The 23919-nt window shown below is 40.4% G+C and overlaps 1 protein-coding gene across 3 annotated transcripts; it reads right to left on the bottom strand.

The window, feature by feature from the left end:
- Nucleotides 1-931: 931 nt before the first annotated feature.
- Nucleotides 932-22219, bottom strand: usp7 (ubiquitin specific peptidase 7 (herpes virus-associated)). 3 transcript variants are annotated; one of them, XM_030141913.1, is made up of 31 exons: nucleotides 22006-22219; nucleotides 18088-18192; nucleotides 17648-17846; nucleotides 16929-17067; nucleotides 16725-16813; nucleotides 16474-16582; nucleotides 16000-16130; nucleotides 15616-15670; nucleotides 15441-15521; nucleotides 15077-15167; nucleotides 14869-14951; nucleotides 14478-14587; nucleotides 13570-13747; nucleotides 12363-12507; nucleotides 12146-12276; nucleotides 10705-10839; nucleotides 9877-9978; nucleotides 9644-9749; nucleotides 8994-9086; nucleotides 8800-8867; nucleotides 8405-8505; nucleotides 7713-7866; nucleotides 7352-7419; nucleotides 6830-6938; nucleotides 6642-6719; nucleotides 6368-6468; nucleotides 5746-5845; nucleotides 5133-5252; nucleotides 4961-5032; nucleotides 4657-4747; nucleotides 932-3022 (listed from the first exon to the last, which is right to left on the bottom strand). In XM_030141913.1, the coding sequence occupies exons 1-31, from the start codon at nucleotides 22094-22096 to the stop codon at nucleotides 2916-2918; spliced, it is 3342 nt and encodes a 1113-aa protein (XP_029997773.1). In that variant the 5' UTR covers nucleotides 22097-22219; the 3' UTR covers nucleotides 932-2915. The 3 variants fall into 3 exon arrangements, with proteins under 3 accessions (XP_029997773.1, XP_029997774.1, XP_029997775.1); XM_030141914.1 differs by having other exon boundaries at nucleotides 2888-3022; nucleotides 6830-6932; XM_030141915.1 differs by having other exon boundaries at nucleotides 2888-3022; nucleotides 13591-13747.
- Between the last annotated feature and the right edge of the window lie 1700 nt (nucleotides 22220-23919).

The raw sequence follows: 23919 nt of genomic DNA, 5'->3' as shown, positions 1-23919 counted from the left end.
GCTGGAGACACTTGTTTATATGTTCAGTTAATGATAGCCTAAATATTGTTGAAAAAAAATCACCTTTTTTCTGATTTGATACAATAACCTTTGAATTTATAGCTTTTATGAACATCTACATGATCAATAAATTAAATAACAGGAATTTTCACTGCAAAATACCAAAAACGAGAATACTATAATAATAAATAGCGATCAATGCCTTGGGAAAGACAAAAAAAATCATGGTCAAAGTTAAGACAAAAATTGTTATCTGTAAGTGTTAATTATTTTTTTGCTAGAAAATAAGTCTTTTTCTTCAGGTTTTCCTGTTATAATAACCTTTGAATTTACTGAACCTATAGGACCAGCCACAGTATATAGTCAATAAATGAAAGAAAATACCTGATTTTACAAAAAAAAAAATGCAGATATTACAGTAAATGGTAATAAATCACATTGGAAAGGTTCATTTGGGAGCCACCACAAAAATAGTTTTAGATCTTTAAGAGGTAATATGATCTGAAAGCAAACAATACTGCAGATGTCGTCGGACACTGAGAATGTTTACAAGCCTCGGTTTGACTTATTTAAATGTAGGTTGACTTTGTGACTAAATGAAAACTGGGCTTCAAAACTAGTTAAGAACCACTGCTTTACAGAAGTGTATTGTGGTAACTTCCAATAGTCAGGGTTACTTTAACTGTGAAAGTGTGGACCTTATGCATCACAGGTTAACCCTCAACAGTCACTGAGAATATAAGCAAAGTTTGCAACACAACAGTTAAATCTTAGGTTAGAGGTGGTTGGGCAGCAGGCTGAACAAGCGTCCCTCCATCACTAAAACTAAACCCTCAGCTCCAGAAAGCTACACCCTACATGTACGCAAGTATTGGGACAACGCGGGAGTCATTTTAAAAACCAATGACAGATTTTAGCAGCAAAAATAGCCTTTTGTTTTTATAGAAAATTTTATTCAACATACATTTTCCAGCAAAAAGGCAATATACAGGAATAGTTGTCGTACACTGCTGCTACACTGAGGATTTTAAACTGGAAAAGATCAAATTAAGGTGTGATCCTGCAGGTCATCTTTGTACTGCACTTTAACAAGACAAAACCAATGCAGTTAGTTTTGAAAAAAAAAAAAAAAAAATCCAAATGTAACAGAAAAAAAAAGGAAAAAAAAAAAAAAATCAATGGTACATCAGGAACGCAAAAAGAAAAAAAAGAAAAGAAAATAAACCTACACACAAGAAATATGAACACCTGGCTCCTTCTGTACCCAACAACAAAGGCGTGTTTCTCTTTAATTTTACACGTTCATATTTTTAAATATACAATTCTTAAATGTTGTCTTTACAGAGCCAGCTAGCGCTATTAGGGGAGCATTCCATCTGTGCTTTAAAAGAAAAGAGAGAAAAATAAATTCATAAGGGCTTAAAGTGTTTCTTACAATGCTGGTTTTGTCTCTACACAATCCTCAGACCTGTGGGGCTCTAAGTGCTCGAGGCACCCTACCAAGCACAGCGCAGTTACTGCTCCCAACCACCAGGAGGCGACAGACTATAGGAGACAGAAGACAGGAGGGTGGGACAAGAAGAAGCTTGTGTGTGTGCACGGTTTTTGTTCAAAAAGGAGGAATGACAAAGAAAAAGAAACAAAAAAAAAAAAAGGATAAAATCAAAAAGGGAGTAATGTCCGTGCATGTGTGTTCTGGTAACGTCACAGAGCAACGCAAAACCACAAACTAACTTTACATTTGCCAGTCCTGAGAAACGTTAAACCTCTGACAGTAAGTGCTAACGTGCAAGATGAAATACAGACAAGTTTCTTCCTTATTTTTCCCCCGTTTATTTTTAAACAGATGCTGTGGCGTTTTATTTATTATACATGGTCGGCAGAAAGAGACAAAAAAAAAAAAGTCATATATTCCTCACACTGAACTAAGTGCGAAAGATCTGTGTGTAAACTTGGAAATACTTTAATTTTGTTGCACTAAAAGGATGGGAGCAGAAAGTAGAACCACCACATCAGGGCAACTAGGTAAGAGCCTTGGTCATTTAAAAACGGAACATGGACGCGGCTGATTTTTTTTTTCTCTTTTTTCTGGAAAAATTCCACTTCAAAACGACTGTCAACCGCCATCGCGCTTGTCTGTCAGTTAAGTCCTTGCAAACATCCTCCCGTCAAACTCTCCACACAGCAGCATAATGCCTCTTCAAACAACTCTATTTAAAAACAACCCCAAAAACCTGAAGAAAAAAAAAAAAAAAAAAAAAAAAAAAAAACAGAAGAAGCTGGTGAGTGAGGTGGAAGATGGAAAAAAACGAAGTCTCGAAGTTTACATATATATAGGATATATATATATATAAAATTATCTCAAACTGTGTCCCACTTCCTCTCTCCTATCTGTGTATTTCTATTAAAATCCAATTTCACTTGTCCCGCATCCAAACAGGCAACAAAAAAAAAAAAAAGGAAAAACAGGCAGTCAACAAGTAGAGAAGCCAGAAAGAAAAGAAAAACCGAACAGCCTCACAGTAGAGGAAGACGATTAAAAAATAAAAATTAAAAAAAAAATGGAAAAAAAGGAGAAAAAAAAAATACAGTGACGAGGTGGTTGGTGCAGTTTATTTTGTGGTTGAAGAATAATCCGTCAGCTGCAGCAAAGATCCGTATCGCTGAAGACGTAGTGCCGGTGTAGAGCTGTAGAGGTGTCCAGGCGGGGTGTTAAAAGTGATGAACACACACACACTCACTCGCATACAAGCACACTCACACAGTCCTCTCACGCACAAATGCGCACACACACACGCACGGTTGGTTACAGTCTGTGGTTATGGTGTGTTAAAGTAGGTTGGGCAGGAAGGAAGGAGGAGCAGGAGGAGTATGAGGAGGAGGTGGAGGAGGACAAAGAGGAAGGGCGGGCTGCTTTAGTTGTGGATCTTGATTGCTTTCTCCAGGTAGGTGTAGCGACCTCTCTTTGGAGCTTTGTTGAAATGATCCAACCCTAGCCAGGGGCGCGGGTGGGACATGTTACCTGCAGGACATCGAGACACAAGGTCAGGGTTATTATTCCAAAACCCGCCGAAGCCCCTTTTCCACCGCAGGAGCTTTAACTTTACCTGGGATTATGGAGAACCTCAGCGGGTTTCCACCAAAATAACCCAGGAAACAAAACAAGAACTAACTTCCCCTGAAAATAGTTCCTAGTGGGGGGGGGACTTTTCAGATTGTCCATAATTCTTGGGGGCGGGGCTATGAGTTGAAGAACAGTGATTGGTGGAACACGCTTGCAGAGTTCCGCTCTTATGTTCACCCACAATGTTTGAGCCACTGTGCAGCTGCAAACTTGTGTATTCCATTTCTATAAAGTTTCACTTCATTTATGTTTTGATCATGTGTAAAATGGAGCAAAATATGAGAAGCAACGAGAAGTGGACGGACGATGAGGTCCATTTGCCGAATACACTCCTAACAGATGCATCTGTCCATCCGAACACGCTCTGGATAAGAAGCCTGGACCTTGTTATATGTACTAAATACACTCAAAATATCTTGACTTTATTTTCCAGGGGGCCAGAAGCCTTGTTTATTTTTTAATGAATACAATCAAATATTAACAGCAGTAATTTAAATAGAGTCGTACAAACATGTTTCACAGGTCACATGGTAAGAGTAGCAGCAAACCTGAGTCTGCTGTGGTGTGTTTTGTCTCAAGTTGCTGAACAAACACATTTTTGGCTTTTTTTCTTTACCGACGTGTTCTTTGCCAGTTCCGATCTTTCAGAGAGCTGATTAATTCTTTCCACTAATTCTTAACCGACATGTTAGTGCCATGTAAGCAGATGAACAGTTACTAATGACTTGCTTTAGCAGCTTTGTGCCTGCACCGCAGAGACGTGTTGATGTTCATTTCTTTTACTTGTCACGTTACCTCTGTTCTTTCACAACAGTGTCGACAGATGGAAAATGCTCAAGTATCACACAAGAGACTTAAAATGATCATATTGAAGTGAATGATCGCACACAGCTCATAACCAAGACATTTGTTCTGGGTAAATATATTACAGGTCTGTTAATTACTGAAGTTAAAGTAAGACACCTCGTATTTCTGATCGACAAAGAGAATTTCAGTTTAATTTGACTATGTTCCACCTGTTGTGAAATAAAGTTAATGAGATCGCTCAGAGGGATTACAACTAACCACTCAGATGCACAAATTGTTGTATATTTGGCATTAACTGTACATTATACAAAGGGCAAAATTATCTAACAGATGTACCGTACTTTCCGGACTATAAGCCACACCCACCCCGTCTCTAACATCTCACCATTGATTCATTGATGTCAACCTTACGAGCAGCAGCTCTATTTTCTTTTTCGACAGCCGGGTCGATTGTTAGCCCGGAAAACATTAATTAGCCGCATCATTTTTGAGCTGCGGGTTCACAGCGTGTGGAAAAAAAGTAGCAGCTTATAGACTGGACAGTACAGTAATCGTTTTCATATATCGGGAAACACTGTAAGGAATTTGCTCCTGGGTCAGTCTGAACACCAGTGTGTGTTGTGTCATGGTCAATTTAGCCCCAGCCACACTAAATTTGTAACAGCTCTGTCATTAGTTGTGGCACAAACTAATGTGTGTACTTCGTATGTGAAAGCAACACTTACCTGGCTGTGGTTCAAAGTCCTTCAGGTTGACTTCATACTCATCCTCAGTGATGTACTGATGCCGGCCCATCATCACGATCGCAAACTTAAACTGAAAACGCACAGGTATGAGTTACTGCACGGCCTACAATAACGTATGTGAAGAGCATTCAACAGCAAATACACACCAGTGATTTATTTACACAGGCTTTTCATGTTGCATAGAAAAATGGGGTTTAATTAATTTACAAAATTCTCAAATTATTAGATATTTGATGGATTCATCCTTTATACAAAAATGATAATAGAGAACGTGAGGGTTTACCTTCTCAAATTCCTTCTCCTGGATGTCCAGCATGGTCTGGATCCTCCTCATTACCTCCCGAAATGACTCTCCCTGTGGGACAGAGGTGGAAGAGGAGTCGAAAAAGGGAAAAGCCAAACAAAGGCACAGTGTGTACAGTCATGAATAATGTTTACATAGATAGCACACACACCTGTCTGATCTTCAGCAAGAAGGGGATCCCAAAGGTGCCAAACACTTCCTTGTGGAAGTGGGCGACAGGGATTAACATTTCACTGTCCTTGTCCAAGTCCACCTGGTCCAAAGGAATTTCCTGTATGGAGGGAGGGGAAAAACAGGAGCAACAGCAGGAAAGAGGAGAGAAGTAGGTTAATTTAAGAAACCATCAAATATGTGAGGAAAGACCAGCAGGGGTAGTTAGCTCAAACATCAACCTGAGACTTAGGAAAAGACATCAGCTACATCTGGTTTCTGCTGTCCTCTAGTGGTCGACTGTCTTCACTGTGCTGCAGTGATGCAGAAGTACTCTGAAGTCATTTACAGGCACAGACTTTAAACTTTCAGTCAAAACATGTCTGTGTTTACCTTGGTATTTATTCTATCTTTAAGCCATGCCACAGATTACTCTAAAGAAGCAAAGAACGCCTCCAAACCTGTCTGCTTGTTTAGGAAAACTTAGCAGACTCATGTCAAAAACCTTAACAGTGTCAAGCTGATGGGTTTCAAAGTTAAATAAAAGAAGGACAAAATGAAGAAAAACACATACAAACAGCAGAAACTCAAGACAGACAGTCATGTACACTTGCCTCTATTCTGAAGGTGCGGCTGGCAGCCGGAGATAAACATTCTAGCAGCTCGTCCTCCTGGTGAACTCCAATGATTTTATAGCTTACTATCTCTAACAGCCTGCAGAGAATGCAGAGGGGGGGAGGAGAATTAACACAGTTTCACAGTGGACAACACTGCTTTACAGACCTTTAAAAAAGGCATTAAACATGGGATTACATGAAAATCTGTCAAAATGATAACCAGAGGGATGGCATAAACATCCCAGAGTTGTTCGGCACATCCATCTCGATAAAACACTTTAGTCTTCAAGTCTCTAACATTTTCAAATTGTCAGTGTTCAGGTATGTCCACAGACCAATTTAAGGCTGCATTAATTTCTGTTTTGGACTTTAGTGAACGTAGTTGAAGTGATCACCCATGTTTTACAGTGTGAAGTTAATTCACTCAGACTTTGAAACCAATTAGTCCTCCTGCTAATGATCTAAAGAACTTTGTGCCACAGACAATTCAGACATCTACCCATCTAGGTGCGACTATGCTACTTAGTCACATGTACCCAGCCCAACTGCTGAGTTCATTATTCCTAAAACAGGAAGCTGTAGCTGCTACGCAATAAAAACCTTACAAATGTTTGGATACCTGAGCTTCTCAGAGCCTTTTTCTGAGAGTTCCACTGCCTTTTTACATTCATCCAACAGATCCCGAACACAGCCGTGCTTGTCAGGGTAGAGGGTGATTTCCTGTACAAATACACAAATGCACTGTTCATGTGTCGCTTGAATCACACAAACATTTGACTTGTTTTGTGGCAGTGTATTCCATCTTCCTCTGAGGGCGTGTATGTGTGAGGTAAAGGTGTGATGACATGGTGTGAGACTGTAAACCATTGTGTGGCTGCTGGCGTGTGCGTTACCTCCTCTCTGAACTGGCTGTTGAGCCATATGGATTTAAAACTCCTCCTGTTCTCAAAGTCTGTAATCTTCATCTTTAACTGTGGATGCAGGAAGAGAAGATCTATTAGAGATCAATATGTAAAGAGATCCAAAACGGCCGAGTCAACAGTAGCCGTCTTACGCAAAGATGTGAAGAAAAAAATGCTACCTGCTGGTAGTAGAGTTTCTTGGGCTGCCGAGGTTTGAAGAATTGCAGCAGGTCCCGCAGCGTTCCCTCATAGTTGTGTCTGAGAGGATTCCCTGGACCGTCCCTGTACCTAGCCACCACACCACCAGGCAGGGGGGGAGGACGACAAAGGGAAGGAAAGGAAGGATGACAGGAGAAGGTGTGTGGGGGGTGAAGGTAAAGAAGAAAAAAAACAGGTGGAGAGAAAAGAAAAGAGGGAGGTGAATAGGAAGGGAAATATGACAAGATGCAGGAAAAGAGCAGAAGACAGTAGAACAAGAGGAAGGCAGAGAGGGAGGAGCAAGAGGAAAACAACAAAGACAGGTGGGGGGGGACAGGTTACGCAACATTTCTACTGATAACTGCAAGCAACTGAACATGTCATCTGAATGTGAACTCAACATATAAATGGACAATGCTCATTTCTTTCAACAGGCTGAGCACTTGCTGAAAGGTGTGTGAGCATATATTTCAGTGTTTGTGTGGATGGGACAAGCCTCCTACCCCTGTGACTTGAAGAACTGCAGCAGCATGGGATCTGTGTTCAACCTCTGTGCTACCGTCTTGGCCACCTGACAAAGAAACAACAATAATTAGCAGCAGGATCGTCTCAGGCCTGTAAAATGTCATGTGTCCATTAGCTGAAATCCAACAGGGCCATTCCACAACAAAGGGAAAAAAAACAAAAACAAGACACATTTAAAGATGGGGTTTATTCTACAACAACATGACAACTTAACAGGCTAGTGCTCATTTACAAACTGGTCGAATTCCTTTCCTCAAGCTAATGCAAACCCACTTAAATCCCACTTCACTTTACCTTTATATTTCAAACATTTACTGGAATTGTCTGGATTGGCCGTACCTGAAAATAGTTCATTCGGTTTGAGAGTGTGACCACAAAGCCGGGGTCATTGTGGATGGTCTTGTCACAGAAAATGACATCCACCCGGTGGTACAAATCACGGAAATAGTCCTTCGCTGTGGGCAACTCACTGCTGTCATTTTCGGGGTCGTCCCTTTGAGTTTAAAAAGGCAGACATGGATTAATTCAAGTACAGAATGAATAGGAAAAAAATTATAGAAAAAAGGGGAGGACAGACAGGGTTTCTGCGGGTTTCAACAAGTTAAATTAAGAGAATATTAACGTGCATATCAGATATTTGAGATATTTCTTTTGAAACATATATATGCTTAAGGCATGTGGGGCAGAAAGAGGAATGTAGGGAGAATACAAGGACAGCAAACTCTGAACAGTAAGAAGCCATAGCAGGAATACCATAAATTAAACACTGGGTTAAGGAGCAGCAGAGGAAAGGCAGAATATAAGTTTGGACAAGTGGCAAGGACATGTTTAAGAGGTTTAAGGAAATGACAACTACAAGGTCCACTTCAACTCCAAAAAACACCTCCACATGACAACAGTAATCCACTTTAACTAAGTCATATGAAGGAGTGTGTCCTCTAATGACAGGTCCTTCTACAATGCAACAAGAAAAACAAATAATACACAGGGACATTGTACAGCGCAGGTTCATCACACACAAACAGGCTTACTTCTGGAAGACAATGATGTCCCCGTCCATGAGCTCATCCAGGGCCTTGTCCAGTGAGACATCATAGTCCTGTATCCGCTCTGTTAGATTGGGCTTTACTTCCTGTGAAATGAGGAATGGTGCAAAATGTTGTTACGTGTTATCCAATGAAATTCTTTACATGCACAAGAGGATTAGATCAAATGTAAACAAGCAGGTATAGAATTGGGGAAGACTGAGAAAAAAAAAAAAAAAAAGAGATGCTGCAAAACAACTGCGAGGGTGTCCACAAGAGAGTGGTTGAGAGGCAGTGTGTGAGCCACGTAGAAGAGCAGGAGACAGCATGAGTGTGAAGAGAGAGAGAAAAAAAAAAGAAGAGCAATGTGCCAGTAAGTGAGTGCTACATAAATAGATCACCTCATAGAGGATAAGGCTAGTTTCCTGCTGAAACCCTGCTCTCTCACACATGACTGGCAGCAGGTCTCCTAGTTACAGAAAGAAAAGAACAACAGGCAGCCGGTTGAAATATTTATATTTGAAGTATCTGGAGCCACAGGATTTATAGTTATAAGCACAGACATATGATATCAAGTTGGATAGGTTCCACTCACTTATTTTGCAGGATATAGGTGTGTAGATATGTCCACAATAACTTAAGCTTCTGGTTTTGGGGTCATACATCTTCAAGAACAACATGACATCATCTGAAAAATAATAAGAATGAGTAAATAAAGACAAAGAAGCTCCTCTGAAGTACAGCCTGCTATGCAAGAAATACTAGGAAATAACCATCTTTTCAATTTCAGTAGGGTCTTGGAGCCGTTAGGTGATCAGGCCCTAATAATTGGGACCTATAAAAATTCCTATTAAAATTCCTGAATGAGCAAAACTAGAGTTAAAATTACAGTCCACACAGCTACTACCATTACAATAAACTACTCATATTCCATTATGTTAGCCAGTCTCTCCACAGGCAAGGTAAGCAGCCCAATGAGTATCTCCTGTGAGGCAGTATTTCTAGTATTGCAAGTTACTATCTGTTTGAGCCAACATGCACTGAATCGTAATCACAAGTTTAAAAAAAAAAAAAAGTAAAGAAATGATAGAGATCAAGCTGCACTGCAATTAGCTTAAACAGGACTGACATTTTTTAAAAGAGCTCCTTACTTGGCTCTGACACAACTGAGAAGGTAAAGGAACCTGTCAAAACCTGTTTGAATTCTGATCATGAGCTGGACGCAGATTTGTGAGTGGAACTTACGGTCTTTATCAAACTTGGGTAACGTGGCCCCGCTGGCCGCCATCTCTGGATCCACTGTCTCCAGAAATATTGTCCAGGGGTTCTCGTTGTCACTCAAGTCAATCATCTAAAAACACCAGACAATAAAATATCAGCTACAGTTTTCATGTGGTTATTGAAGGATATCTATGATACATCTGACTGTGCACATAAATACCTGCACAAATATGTGAATCACTGATACAACCACTTACAGACTTGTTGCAGTCAGCCTCATAGTCAAGCATAGCAGGTCGCTTGGTTCCGTTGCTTCGGGCCTGCATAGGCCACAGTCTCATCTGGTCCTGTGGGAAACCCTGCAGCACATCAGCTCATAAGTTTCAACACAATATATCTATGCTCATTAATTTACATTTGGAAAACTCTTAACGCGGAAGGAAAGATGTACTTAACAGTGCATAAAGTGAGGAAGATAATTTGTATGTGCCTGCATTTTTGTGTCTGTACACCAGTGAGTAGCTATTGAGTGTATAAGTAGCAGACAAACAGGAAAATCAACAAGCCTCCTCTTTTAGAAAGGCTTGTGTATTTACAGCAGTGACTCATTCAGGTTCAGGACCGACTGCTTTGGTATGATTTAGGTTCTGTCTCATCTGAGCTGAATCACAGACTAATAGCATATGAAATTCAGTCAGTGTCTGAATGACCATAATAAAAATGGATTAGATTTATATACCGCTTTTCTATTTTGCGTACTCAAAGCGCTTACGTTGGATCCATTATTCATTCACTCTCACATTCATACCCTGCTGGTGATGGTAAACTACATCTGTATCCACAGCTGCCCTGGGGCAGGCTAATGGAAGCATATCTGCCAATCTGCACCAACGGCCCCTCCAACCACCACCAAACATTCATACGCATTCATACACCAGTGTGAGTAGCTCTGGAATCAGGGTGGGAGAAGTGTCTTGCTCAAGGACACAATGGCACATGACTAGGACGAAGTGAGAATTGAACCACAGCCATTTATAAATGGAGCAGCGCAGGGTAGGTTTGGGTTCTGAATATGAGTCTCTCACCATCGTCTGGGAAAGGTTCTGGACAAACTCTTGCAGCGTGGAGCTCTTCAGGACCTTGAAGACTGTGTACTTGACCTTCTCCTCATCATACATGTCATTGCCCTGATGACCACAAAACTGGTCCTCTGTCACCATCTAACAAACCAAAGAAGATTGTAAGAATAGAATGAGACCGGCAACTGATAGTAAAATGAGATAAAGAACAACATGCTTCATTGAAATTACACTAGACTTTAACCCTCACCTAAGTTCACTGACACAGTCTGCAGTTTTACACCTCGTCTTGTAATATAAAACGACTGACTCATGACTGAATAAAACACAAATTTGGTTTCTTGCATGGGAATAAAAGAGGTTTTCCCCTGCATTCTGGAAAAACATTTATTAATGCTCCTATTATCAGTTTGGGATTATGATAGTTTATACTAACTCTCAAGCAAGTGTAAACAGTTTATCACTCTGCAAGATTTACTGCCAGAGATTATTACAATACTAATCATTGTATGGTTAAGATTGATCTGTGATAAACATGGTTTATTTGCCCTTACTTTTCTTTTACCATCCTGTATCAACTTACATTTGTGTTTTAGTGCAGGCCCCGTCAGTACAAGCTCAAATGATTGGATTATTTTGCAGGTACAATTGTTTTTTTTTTGCTGAAACATCACATTTTAGTCACTGTGCAGCTGTAAAATGGAATGTAATGCACATAGACTTTTGACTAACTAATCACTGGGTTTGTTTGAGTTAATTCATAGAAATGTGCATGCTCATGTCATGAAATAAATCTCACATACCCATATATAGTAATATGTAAAACTTGATACAAATTGCATTTTTTTAATCCCATGAAGGAAAGGACTGTACAAGCTCATTACTGTTGGTTTGGACTTAAACAGAAAGTGAACACAAAGACTATGTATTGTGTGTATTATTGAGATATACATACACATTGTAATAAAAATGACACCTCCACCTCAACATACAATAGCTGAATTAATGAAAAGCACAATAGCTGTAATTGTTTAATATCCTTCACATTTAAAGCTACTGAAGAAAAGAAAATTCCATGTTTTATTCAGTATAAATTTTCACATCTCTGTCCTCTCAGATTTTGTCACAAGAGTCAAACTTCCATAACCAACAAAAACATCAGCAGGCATTCTGTCAAGAACCGATATCGAGAGCAGCAAAACAAGCCGGTTTCCTCATTATCATCCTCCACTTCTTTAAAAATGTCAACCATACCAGGATGCTGTAACTCAGGGAAAACCGCTGTAGCTGTTTTAACAGATGGGAACTGGATGCCATGTCTCCAGCAGCCAATACTTAAGAAACCTTCAGTCAATGTGCTGGTATTTAAGCAGTAAAGAAAACGATCCAGACACAAACAAAACAAATAGATGGTGCAATAGCAGCGTGACTTTGTCTGATTCCTTACCTGGACCTGCATGTACAAGTGGGCTTCCTGGCGCTCCTTCCTCTTCTGTGCTTCCACCCTCTTTTCCTCCTGCAGACGCTCTACCAGCTGCTGGGGAATGTCCACGTCGGTCATTGGCTGGAGCACCTCGCCTAAACCAGACGTCCATGTTAGAGTTATATGGAACACAAGGTACAGTTTCAAGTTTTGATAAAAGGCAGAAAAGCAGGCCACTTACTGAGCTTGGACTCGCGGATGTAAACCAACATGTATGCGTTGGTGCAGTGGCGCACTGAGAGGTCATCGTCATGACCGCCATAGTTGTGTTCTATAGCTTCCTCCTTGGTGCACCTCGACACCACATCATCATCAAACTTACACCACTGGAGGATAAAGAAGCAGGATTGGCAGAGGAGAAAGGTGGATGTGAAAGGAGCATGGATGGTAGTTTAAGTAGGAGATGAGAAAGATTGAGAAAGGATAAAGAGGGAAGCGTGGGTGCAGGACCAGAATGGGATGATAAGAGAGCAAACAGGGAAGAGGAGAGAAAAACCACAAAGCACTTAAGACCACCATTTATATCAGGTTAATCCAATATACTTTTAGAAATATATTACAATATCCCCTTTAACAGTATGTGTAATCCTTTACAAGCTTGACAATGCATTGTAAATCTGTCATCTCAATCTTAAAGTTATGGCTAACAGAGGGATGCTCAGCCAGGTAGAACATCTAAGAGTGCATGAGAAAGCTGTTAGTGTTATAGGTGAAAGGCTTAAAGAGCCATGAGAGTTCATGTGCAAGTAAGTTAAACAAAAAAACAAACAAAAAAAAACACGACTGCCTCTGATTTGCAGATTTATCAGTGCATGTTAAAAACAGTAATAACTGATGCCTAATGACTGATGCCTGCAGCATTGTCTAAAGTGTGTTATCTGTGACAAAAGCTAATCTGTCAGCAATATTGCAATATTCCATTCCTGACTGACAATATTTACCCTCTCTTGCAGATAAATCAACACTACTTTTGAAGGCTTCAGTTTTCTGACATCAGGTTCAGTCCAGCAGCTTGTTATATGCAACGCATTTGTCATCAACACTGACACTTTATACATCTGGAATTTTAACTATTTCAAATACAATGTGTGTGTTTTTTTACATTAACCTGGCCATAGATCTTTAAACTATAAAATCATTCTTGACATATTAGCTTCAGGAACACTGTTGCTTCAATGTCAGCAGTTTGATACGCTACCATATTAAATCATCTCTACTCATCATGATAAATAAATTTGATATAAAAACAGACATGTCATTTATGTTATTTATGTCCCAGTGGTTCTCAAAATGGCATCCAAGTAATACCCAACAAATACAAAATACTCAATCAACCCCACAAAACACAGAATTTTGGGTGAAATGTGTATAAAAAAAATTGTTCTCACTATTGGTTCCTTGACACTCACTTTGCCGTCTCCTTTTGGGTTAAGATAGACGACGTAGTGACCGCCATGGTTGTCCCCACTGTGCACAAGCACCGCGTGCAGGATGTAGTTGGCTGGGTCCTTGGAGTCCGGCTTCTGAAGGAACTCATCCAGAGGTAACTGATCTGGAAACTCAAACCTGTTTGAGGACAAACATGGAGGATAAACAGATGGGTGATGTGGATTAGAAATGGGAAGCAATTGAGGAGAAGCAAGAGATGAGATACTGTGGGATGAAAATTAAGATAATAGTCAGCAGGAGAAATGAGATGGGCCCCAAGTGGAATAAAGGAAGAACTCAATAGAGCCAAATATAAGACAAGAAGTAACACCAATATGCATAACAAAAACATACACAACACATCTGCACACTCTGGATGTGTGTTTGTGTGTGTACACCAAGTCTTTAGGGGGCCAGGGGCTGGAAGCAGCATCACACGGATGACTCACAGCTTATGAGAGTCGCTACAGAGGAAAATTAGCTCTTCACGATGGCTGTGTGTTCAGCTGGTGTCACATTATTCTAGTGAACTGTTAAAAGACCATTAGCTCCCACTAAGTATTACACAGGATGATAGGGCCGACAGGAAAACACTGTGACTCACTTTCTCACTGTCACAGTGCAGGAGGTCACAGCATGATGCTCAGAGTGCAAGCTTGATCAAGTGCTGTTTCCAGAAATAGACCGCCTCTTTAACCTGTGTTAATAAGGCCCACACCTCCTCTGAAATTATGCTTGAGAACCAGCCTATGACGCATGGTGTGGCCGATAGAGACAGCAATGGATGTACTTGAAGCAGAGCTGCGTTTGTAAAGTAACACACTGAAAAAGTAATCAAATAAAAGGATGATAAAAGAGCAGTCCCTACCTGTCATTAATCTTGATGTTTTGGTCAGTCTGTGGGTCATACATGAACCTCATCAGTTGCAGGTGAAGGATTGGTGGGAAGGTAAGAAACTTCACTCCTTTTTCTGCTTCCTGTAGTGCAAACATATCAGACATCTGGTCAGGACATCCCATTAACATCTACTGAACTGAATGCTTTTATTCACATTTAAACAAGAACTTTGTTTTTTTTTTTTTTTTTTTAAATACTAGATTCTATCTTTTCTCAGTTTTTTTCCATCTTTGTGTCTGCTCATCTTCTCCAATAGAACGTGTCATAAAAACCAGATTTTATACCACAAACTTTACAGCAAATGTGAACAAACTAATATTAACTAGACAAATAAATGATTTTCTGTTCACTTAAGTCTCACCTGCAGTCCGTGTTCTCCTGCATCATATTTGTTGTCCCCATCCAACTGCTCAGTAGCAACGTAGTCTTTGAATGACTCAAAGACTGGAAATAAGCACAGCATAGAAGACATTCAGGAAATGTCTATATTAATAACAAATAACTGGGGGATAAAAATACCCATTTATAGAGAGGATAAAATGGTTTCAATGATTCATGTTGCCACTTACTGTTCTTCTTTCCTTTTATGCTAAGCTGAATGTCATAGTAGTCTTCTATCCGCTCCGATCGGTAGTCAACGTGCTTACACTGGATATATGACTGGAGAGCGGAAACAGAAATCAAATTACCTGATACACAGGATCAGTCAAAAGTGTGTGAGTTTCTAAGGGCATCCCTACTCGATTTAAAATCTTTCTATTCTTAAACTGACCTTCTATCAGACTGCCAGCTGCAATAACTATGTCTGAGGTATACTCATTTCCAAGCTACAGCAGTATTTACTGTCTGGTCTACTTTCAACAAATAAGAGGTACACATATAGCCACACTGAAAAAAATAAAATAAAAAATATAAAGAAAATGACAAACATACCACCATCTTTCCTCTAAAGAGCTTGGGGATTGTTCCCTCAACACAAGTGCCTTTCATTTTGTTCTCCACATTGTCCAGGAGCTGAAAGACACACACAGTATTCCAGTGACTGAGCATGCAGTTTATACACACAAACACAAACAAAAACAGCCAAAAGGAATATGGGAGAACTCACCACTCTGCATAGCTCCTGTACATCATGTTGCATGAAGCTATCTAGTGTTTCCCAACTAAACACAGGGGAGGTTAAAAAAAAAAAAAAAGACAGTTAGTTGGCTTCCCAAACATCAACTGGAGATTTGTCAAATATTAGTAATCTCAAGATTTGTCAATAAGAACTACTGCATATTCTTCTAAAAACACTATTTAGGGGGCTTTGCTTTGCGACCCATTATTGTGCATGGTTCCAGCCCTAGCAGCCCACATTGAGGAACCAATCAAATCATAAGTAACCCATAAATATCATTGTTATTTTCCTCTTTTCATGACTCCACCAGCAGCAGTAGTTTTAATACCAATAAATTCTGGTGGAGTGCTTATGTGTGTTCAACTACATTACCCAAAGGACTTGGTGAGCTTCTTGGTGCCGACGGGTTTGTCACTGTGTTGCAGCTCATAGAAAACCCTCTGCAGTGCCAGGGGTACACTCTTAGATGAGTCATCCCCCTCTGTGGGCATCATGTACACCGCCTGAGAGAGGGGTAAGAAAATTGACATAAGATTTGGCCAAAACAAATTTTCAAAAGTTTATCATCTTCATATTAAATATGCAAGCATATAATTATTCATGTTTTGGGAGAACATTCATAACAAATATATGACCAAAATCCAAAATTTTAGGACCTCCAGGTGGAAAAAGGAGGAACCCAGCAATTACACTGGTGATTATAAGGGTTAAGTAGGCATGACAATGAAAGTACTGCTGTGGCACGTTCAATACGTATATATCTTTATCAGGTTAGCTAGGGATGAATAATACTCCCTGCAATACTACAAAAAAACCCAAGCCTCAGACTCCACAGTAAAACCATACCCGTCGTAGCTGGTTGGTGAAGAACAGTGTCTGTAACAGGCTATTCATGTAGCAGGTAGCTCCCTGGTTCTTCAGTCCAACGTAGCCTGTGTGTTTCTTAGAGTCCCAGCTGGTTAGAAATAGAGAACTGATGTCAGAGAGAAGTTCAAACAGCCCCAAGCAGAGCAAAGGCTTCGGGAAACTATTGTTGTTGCAAAAAAAAAAAAAACCATCAAGATTGACAAGAACACAGGTACTAAAGATGTACATACGCTACTCCATGTGGAGCATCTGCCTGGACATAGACTTCGAAGGTGACTTTATCATCATCGATGAAGCCCCTCTCTGGGTCAGTCACATCCTAGAATGCCACAAAAAACAACATGACTTTTCACTCTTATTTAACCAGAATGTTCTGACTTCAGTGAAAACACATTCCAGTCTACATTTATGTCACCATTGGTTTGTTTACTTACACTCCAGGACATGAAGTTGGAGAAGCCCCAGTCATTCTCTTTGTGGAAGAACAGGTGACTAATTCTGCGACTGAATGACTTTTCATCATCTTTGTAGTTGATGATTTTCAGCATGGCCTGCGCGTGGCATGACCATGACCTGAAACAAAGAAAAAGGGTACGGGATTACTTGTTAGGACCTTTGAGATTTTGACATGTGGCATTATGACAGTGCTATATTTGTAAACTAAATTTAGATGATAATGCAGACAACAATGAAGTCTATTCCAACAATAACTTTCTGATTTAGACTGAATGTCCACACTAGATTATAATTAAGTGCATCCCAAATTAAACAATGCTATAGGTAGGGACAACTCTGGGAAGGATTTTTTTTAGGAAATATATTCTGAAGGAAAGTGAAATCAATTTATGGGTAGGCAGCCCCACCTGTCATGAGACCATCTGTAAATGACACCAGTGAGTGAAGACATGAAGAAGCCACTTGTAATTTTGAAGGGACTGGAGGGTCCCATGGCAAAATTAACTGTTGTTATAGTGCTTAAACTTAGACGTCATGTTAAGTTTTTCAACAATGCAACTGCTGTTTCTGAGAGTTTGCCAAGAAGCAGGAGGGAGACTGTATATACATTTTCTATGAAACCATTATGTTGGTCTGTACTATGGCCAACAACAATGTAAATCTGCCACTGTGTACAACATCCCATCGAGACACTTACGTAGAATCCGACTCTGCATTACACTGCAGGAAAAAACCCACACTTTTCTGGTGCGGCCGGTCAGGATAGAAACGTGGCATCACCATTATCTTCCATGGAAGGTTACGGACAAAGCAGGACGGGCTGAGCACCGACTCACTTAAGCGGCTGAAGCGTTCTACCACAAACCGGAAAGTTGCCTCAGACCGCCAGCTGGTGTCTAAGGAAAGATGGAAGAATACGAACAAAGAGCAGGTGAGATAGTGAACAAGGATCCCTCTCATTCAGGCCAGAAAAGAAAGAAGACATGGACATCAACACATATACATTTGATTCTTTTTATATTAAATTAAGATTTTTATGTTTTACGACAAAAAAAAAAAAAAAAAACACTTTACATGAGTGAAAACAGTAAAAAGTAAGCATCAGTGATGTTTGTGTTAATGGTGTGTTCTCCTCACCATCCTCCATGTCCTCCTCTGTGTTGTTGTGTCCATCTGCCATAGCCACATTACCATTGATCACTGGATTGGCTGGAATTCTTGGGGGGTCATCTGTGTCCCCAGCTATTCAAAGAGAAAAAAGAATGAGAAAAAAAAATGATGTGAAGTTCTGCATTAGTACCTGTTTGCGTGTCTTGGAGTGGGACAGGACCATTTATATTTGAAGTGACCTAAAAAGGGTCATTTTTCATATCATAATGGCATCAAAAACTGGAAAAAGTTACACAAAGGATTAGAGATGACTGATAACCGGTCATAATCCAGAAGTGGCAATGATAATTTTGAATGATCTCTTATACACTTTTATTACTTTTGCAAAAAAAAAAAAAAAAAAAGTTTAAATATTTTGTTGTGGAAAATATAATGACAACTCTGCACTTTTCTGCCTAGCATGTATGGATAAGTGCTTAAAAATCACATGTGAATAAGAATGTGATAGTTATCAGGATTAAGTAAGGATGAAAAGCATCAACCAAGAAGTGACAAAGAGAAATTCTACAATTAGTCCATCTCTGTTTGTACTCAGAGAAATGCTTCTATTCTCATGTCATACGTTTTCGTGGGAAAACCCTGCTGAGACAGCATGACAAGTCTCCTTTCCCAGTCTGAGCATCTCACCGAATGGGGGCAACCGAGAGAGTGTGTCTATGTGCACTAGCAAAGGCTATGCAACAACACAGTTGGCTGGGTAATTGTGGACACAATGCAGGACTACGCTGCAAGTCACTGCTCTAACATAAACATGTGTACAGAGGACAACAATCATCCTAGCCAAATAATGACTTGTCTCAATGCAGCCGCTAATCTGTCAAAGCAAATTAATGACAGAATCAGAAGTTCCAAGTTGACTTCAAGGAATGACTGAACTGTGTTCACTACAGAGGCGAGCTCTGAGAGAAACAATAGCACTGTCATGAACATGAGTACACTGTATGCCTCCAAATGTGCTGCTGTGCCAGTCTGTCTCTTACACCATATATCAGGTGAACCTGTGCACTTTGTCTACCTCTGAGCTGACAGACAGCGTGCAGGTAATGTTCCTCCTCGTAGAGAAGACTGACCTCGTTTTTCCAAGTGGATTACACTCTACTAATGGCCTCTGTCAGTCAAAACCATGACAAGTTCTTGTCCCTCCTACTTTCGCCGTCTCTTCTAAAACTCATCAGTATGGACAAATTGATCAGAAAATCAAAATCTGAATTACCTCAGACTAAATATAACTGACCTGATGATTTGCTGCATTTGTGCTGAAACTGCTAATAGAATACTGCTCAAGAAGTGGAACATTCTTCCATCCGAGTTAGGATGCTAACAAATTTTGGAATTGTTCCTAAAATGTTCACAAGCATAGCCCTGAAAACAGAACAGTTTTCTCCCCACTATCCTTAGAAAAAAAAAAAAAAAGAAAAAAAAAAAAACTCTATGCAGGGCAAACAGAAAAGCAACTCCAGATGTGCATTCAAACTTCTGCAACAAGGTTGAAACTGTAAGAAGATCCTATTACAATGACTTGGCACTAAGAAAGTGAAATGCAGTTTGAAGTTTCATCTCATGATAATCTGCATTTCTCCTTTGTGTGGATATTGACCAATGCAGTAAAAGTCAAAAACGTCTGAGTCAACATGAAGTACCAGTGATGTTAAAATCCTGACATGGAAACTGTTTTAGTTGTTGATCTTGCTTTGTTATTGAACCATAACTTTAGAGCAATTGCATCTTTTGAGCACATAGTTTGTTGCTTATTTATGTTTTTATAGTTTAACACTGAACGAAAAAGCCTAGCATCATCATCACACTGCTGAGATATGATGGATAAAATGAGATACGCATAATGATTAATGAAGCAGCCTCCAACATACCACATTGTATGGGCCTTTCTGCCATCAAGAATCTCAAATATATGTGGCTATTAGCCATTAGTCTGTTGCCAAAAAACATACTCCAGACAACCCACCAAGTGGTGAGTAAGGCTGCTGACTGCACCTGCTACAAATGTGACATGTATTAAAATAAATAACTAAATGCAACTGTGACCTTTTGTGTTTCCTTATTTCAGTAGTTCGGGAAAATTAGGCGTATTGTGATCTGCCTAACAACAAACAAGAATGAGTGTGGACATAATAAAATCACTCTCACTAAATGACGCAGTGATGCTAAGGGCTTTCACTATTCTCTCTGTCTAGGGCTGGCATCAGTATTAACTAATAACCACCACTATCTGTTAATGGGGGATGCTCTGTGGATAAGCAGCATGCTAATCGCCAAAACAGAGTCAAAATGAGTCTAAACCGGACTAACAAAAACACAGATCATTAAAAATGGCGAGCTCCATGCCGTTTGGTCTTCCATACAATGAAGCAGCAAATCCCCGCGCTGCCCCTGTGCGGGCCTGGCTTACCGCAGCGGCGACTACCGTTACTTGCCAGCATTACCGCACGTTTCATATAACATACTGTCAAACGTCGGCATGTAAACGAAATTTTAACTAACAACTGCAAAAGATTACATTTTGTGTCCACAGCTGTCATTATATGCAAGGGAACTGATAAACTTGTGAACAGTCAATTTAGCAAATCGGGACTGACGCATCTGCGTGAGCTAGCAGACACTAGCCACAGACTGAGCTGTAGGCCGTTATTAGCCAACATTAGCTGGAATCACAGGAGCCAGCTAACAAGCTAAGGTTAACTCTAGAAAAATATATTATCCAGTGTCAGTTGTTACAAAGAGCAGAACAGATGCGTAAAAATAGATAACGATGGGCAAGTCTTTCAGGCCTATGATGCAAGCAAACCCAAATCGAACACTACAAAATACAAGCCACCATTTTGGAACGCCACACACCCCCTCCGCGAGTATTAGCTGATCTGCTACCTAGCACGCTAGCCAGCGAATCAACGTAACGAAATGGGCCTTGTAGCTAAATGTCTAGCTTACGATTAGCAGTCTGGTTCGTCACGTTCACATTTTACTTGAACGCAAATGATACCAAAACAGAGTTGTGATTAAAACAAAAAACAGAAAATCAAATTTATACTCTTCGTACTTGAGGGTGCGATCGTATTTTGCTCTCTAGCGTTAACTGATATCGTTATTTTGCAGGCCCGCATTAAATGAACACACCATCAGACACGATGCTAACACACTACAAGCAGATAAGGCTGCCGTAACGTGTCTGTGTTGGACTTATTAACGGACTAAATGAAATCAGTTTGAATTGCAAAATCACCATTACCCAAATCATTGAGCGGCTAAAGGCTAAGTCGCTGTGATTAACCCAGGCGCCAATAACTGTCAAAATCACCTCAAAGCGCACGGTGAAGCCAAGTAGCAAGATTAATTTACCTAGCGATGAATCCATGTTAATTGCCACACTAACCACACTGTTTACAAACATTTAGGTTATCAACAATCACCGGACTTGATTCTACAACTACACGTGAATTCTTAACGATTACAAATTAGCAAACGGTATATCTGATAACGTGTTACAACGAGAGAAAGAAGACAAAACTGAACTTAATTCAGAATTGCGGTGATGGATCCGAATGAATGATTTGTACTGCTATTTTCCAACAGTCCTCTTCAACTGGCGTTTCGGGGTGTCTAAATGGTAATCAAATGCTATGAGCATACAGAGAGAAAGATAAACACATTCGCTTATAACGCAAAATGAGGTCAGCTCCACACAAGTATGCTGCAACGGACGCACAATCAGCAAAAATGCAGCCGGCTATCCTAGCTAGCTTCAGGCCTTCGTGTTTACTGTAAAGATGAACACAGACTTCAGGCGTAAAATTTAATGTTCATCCTCTGCACACGTTAAAAGCCACACGGAACTTTAACTAGCCATCTAGACATGTTGCTACCATTTACCTTCCATCTCCATATCCTCTGGTTCGCTGAGTTGCTGCTCGCCGGCTTTCTGTTGCTGCTGCTGCTGCGTGTGATGATGGTGGTGGTTCATGTTGGCAGCTGTTGTTGTGGTTATGATGCGGTGCTCCCTGCTATCTCTATTACCCTCGACCTTGTCCAGGGTCGGCTCGGGTGTGAACCGGGTTCTGGACTGCTGGTGAGGTGTGGTAGGATGCGGAGGTGGGGTGGACAGGTCGAGCCTTGGCGGCCGGGCCTGCTCTGTTGCGACCTCGGCCTTGTCCGCTGTCAGCGCCGGGGAGTGAGGAGGGGAGGTCGGCGGGGGAGCGGGTAGAGAAACGCGGACGTATTTGCTCGCTATTCGCCCAATCTCGGCGCCTTTGGTGGGTGCGAGTCGCTGGCTGACGGCGGGAGGATGGTGTAGATGGACCTCCGAGGAGGTAGGCCCGCTGAAATTAGCTAAATCAGTCCGGCTTTACCCCGGGAAATGTGGGGCAATGAGACAACTTGCAGCACGACCTATACTTGGATGAACAAATACCCTGTTTATAGCTAGCGTTAAGCTACCTGACACTAGGCAGCCAACTAGTGATATAGGTACAACAACAATGAAAACAAAGGCTCATTTGCTATCACCACATTTAACAACTTTGCCTGCAATATTCCCAGTCCGTGCGTTCCTCCGATTGTCCCTCGTCTGGGGGAGAGCGGAGGAAAAAGCTATCCATTCAAACCAGTTTCCAATACGGAATAGCACAAACGTTAATTTGGAAGTTCGCGGAGACGAGAGTTGCCACGGCCCGACATAAACCAATTCCCCAATCTGCCCCTAACACCGTAAACGACAAAACGCGGCAGTTCGTTGCATTTCTAGCTAACCTCTTGTTTCTTATGAGGAATGCGCCCGGTCATACAACGTTAGCCTGAGCTGTGAAGCTCTCAACCCGCTCCTCCTGTGGTTTGTGATGTGTTGAGTCTGAAGTAGGCTAAATCTCAAAATGGCGGTCGCGCTCCTCTCTGAAATGTCACATCCGCATGGAGATCCAAACACTGGCCCATCCCCGGCCAGGTTCACATCCATGCTAAATGATAGGGATCACTTTATGCATCTGATGTAAGGGAAGTACTTAAAATATACATTAAAATAAGTTAATCAGTGTTGATCCCTATCTACATTTCTTAGCCTTAAAACCTCTCAACCTTCTTCTTCTTCTTATGTTTTTATTTATATTTTGGGGATTTTGTTTGTGTTATTAACTATCACCGGTTTGTTTCTAACAATTAAAAAAAATAATAAGAAAATTTGTATTTTTCTGTTTCAATTATTTACTCCTTTCTTTTTACTTTTTTGTCATTATGTGATAAAACTGACGTAATGGAAAACTATTTTGCTATGTACACTTCTTCCAAATTTACTACTACTACTACTACTACTACTACTACTACTACTAATACTAATAATAATTTGAAATCAGGTAATTTCTCTAATACTATCACTGATCATTCAACCATTTCACTGACAACGACTTCAAAGAGAGGAAAAATGAAAACCCCGGCATTAAACGTACTAAACTAACTCATGTGATTAAATAGACTACGTTTATTTGCGTAGCCTATTTAGCCTATTTATATGCATTAATTTAACAAGTTAACAAGTTAAAGAAAGTTAAAGCAACTTTGCTTGGAGATTATTAGAAATACAAAAATAAGAAGAAAAAAACTGAAGTCATATGTGCATATCTAAAATGTGTACCAAGCAATTAAAAACAGCAAACGAATATTTAGGCTAATAAGCTGAATAAGCATTTTCACTTTTTCACAGGGGTATGGCTGCGCCGACTTTTGAATAAATGTCTTTATTTCAAAGTGGTCTGCACTGATAACGACAGGACATTTGAACCGTATCCTTAACTAAGG

Source organism: Sphaeramia orbicularis, chromosome 8 (genome assembly GCF_902148855.1).
Source record: "Sphaeramia orbicularis chromosome 8, fSphaOr1.1, whole genome shotgun sequence".
Classification (NCBI taxonomy): Eukaryota; Metazoa; Chordata; class Actinopteri; order Kurtiformes; family Apogonidae; genus Sphaeramia; species Sphaeramia orbicularis.
The sequence above is the reverse complement of the archived record's forward strand: the minus strand, read 5'-3'. Positions and strand labels throughout refer to the sequence as shown.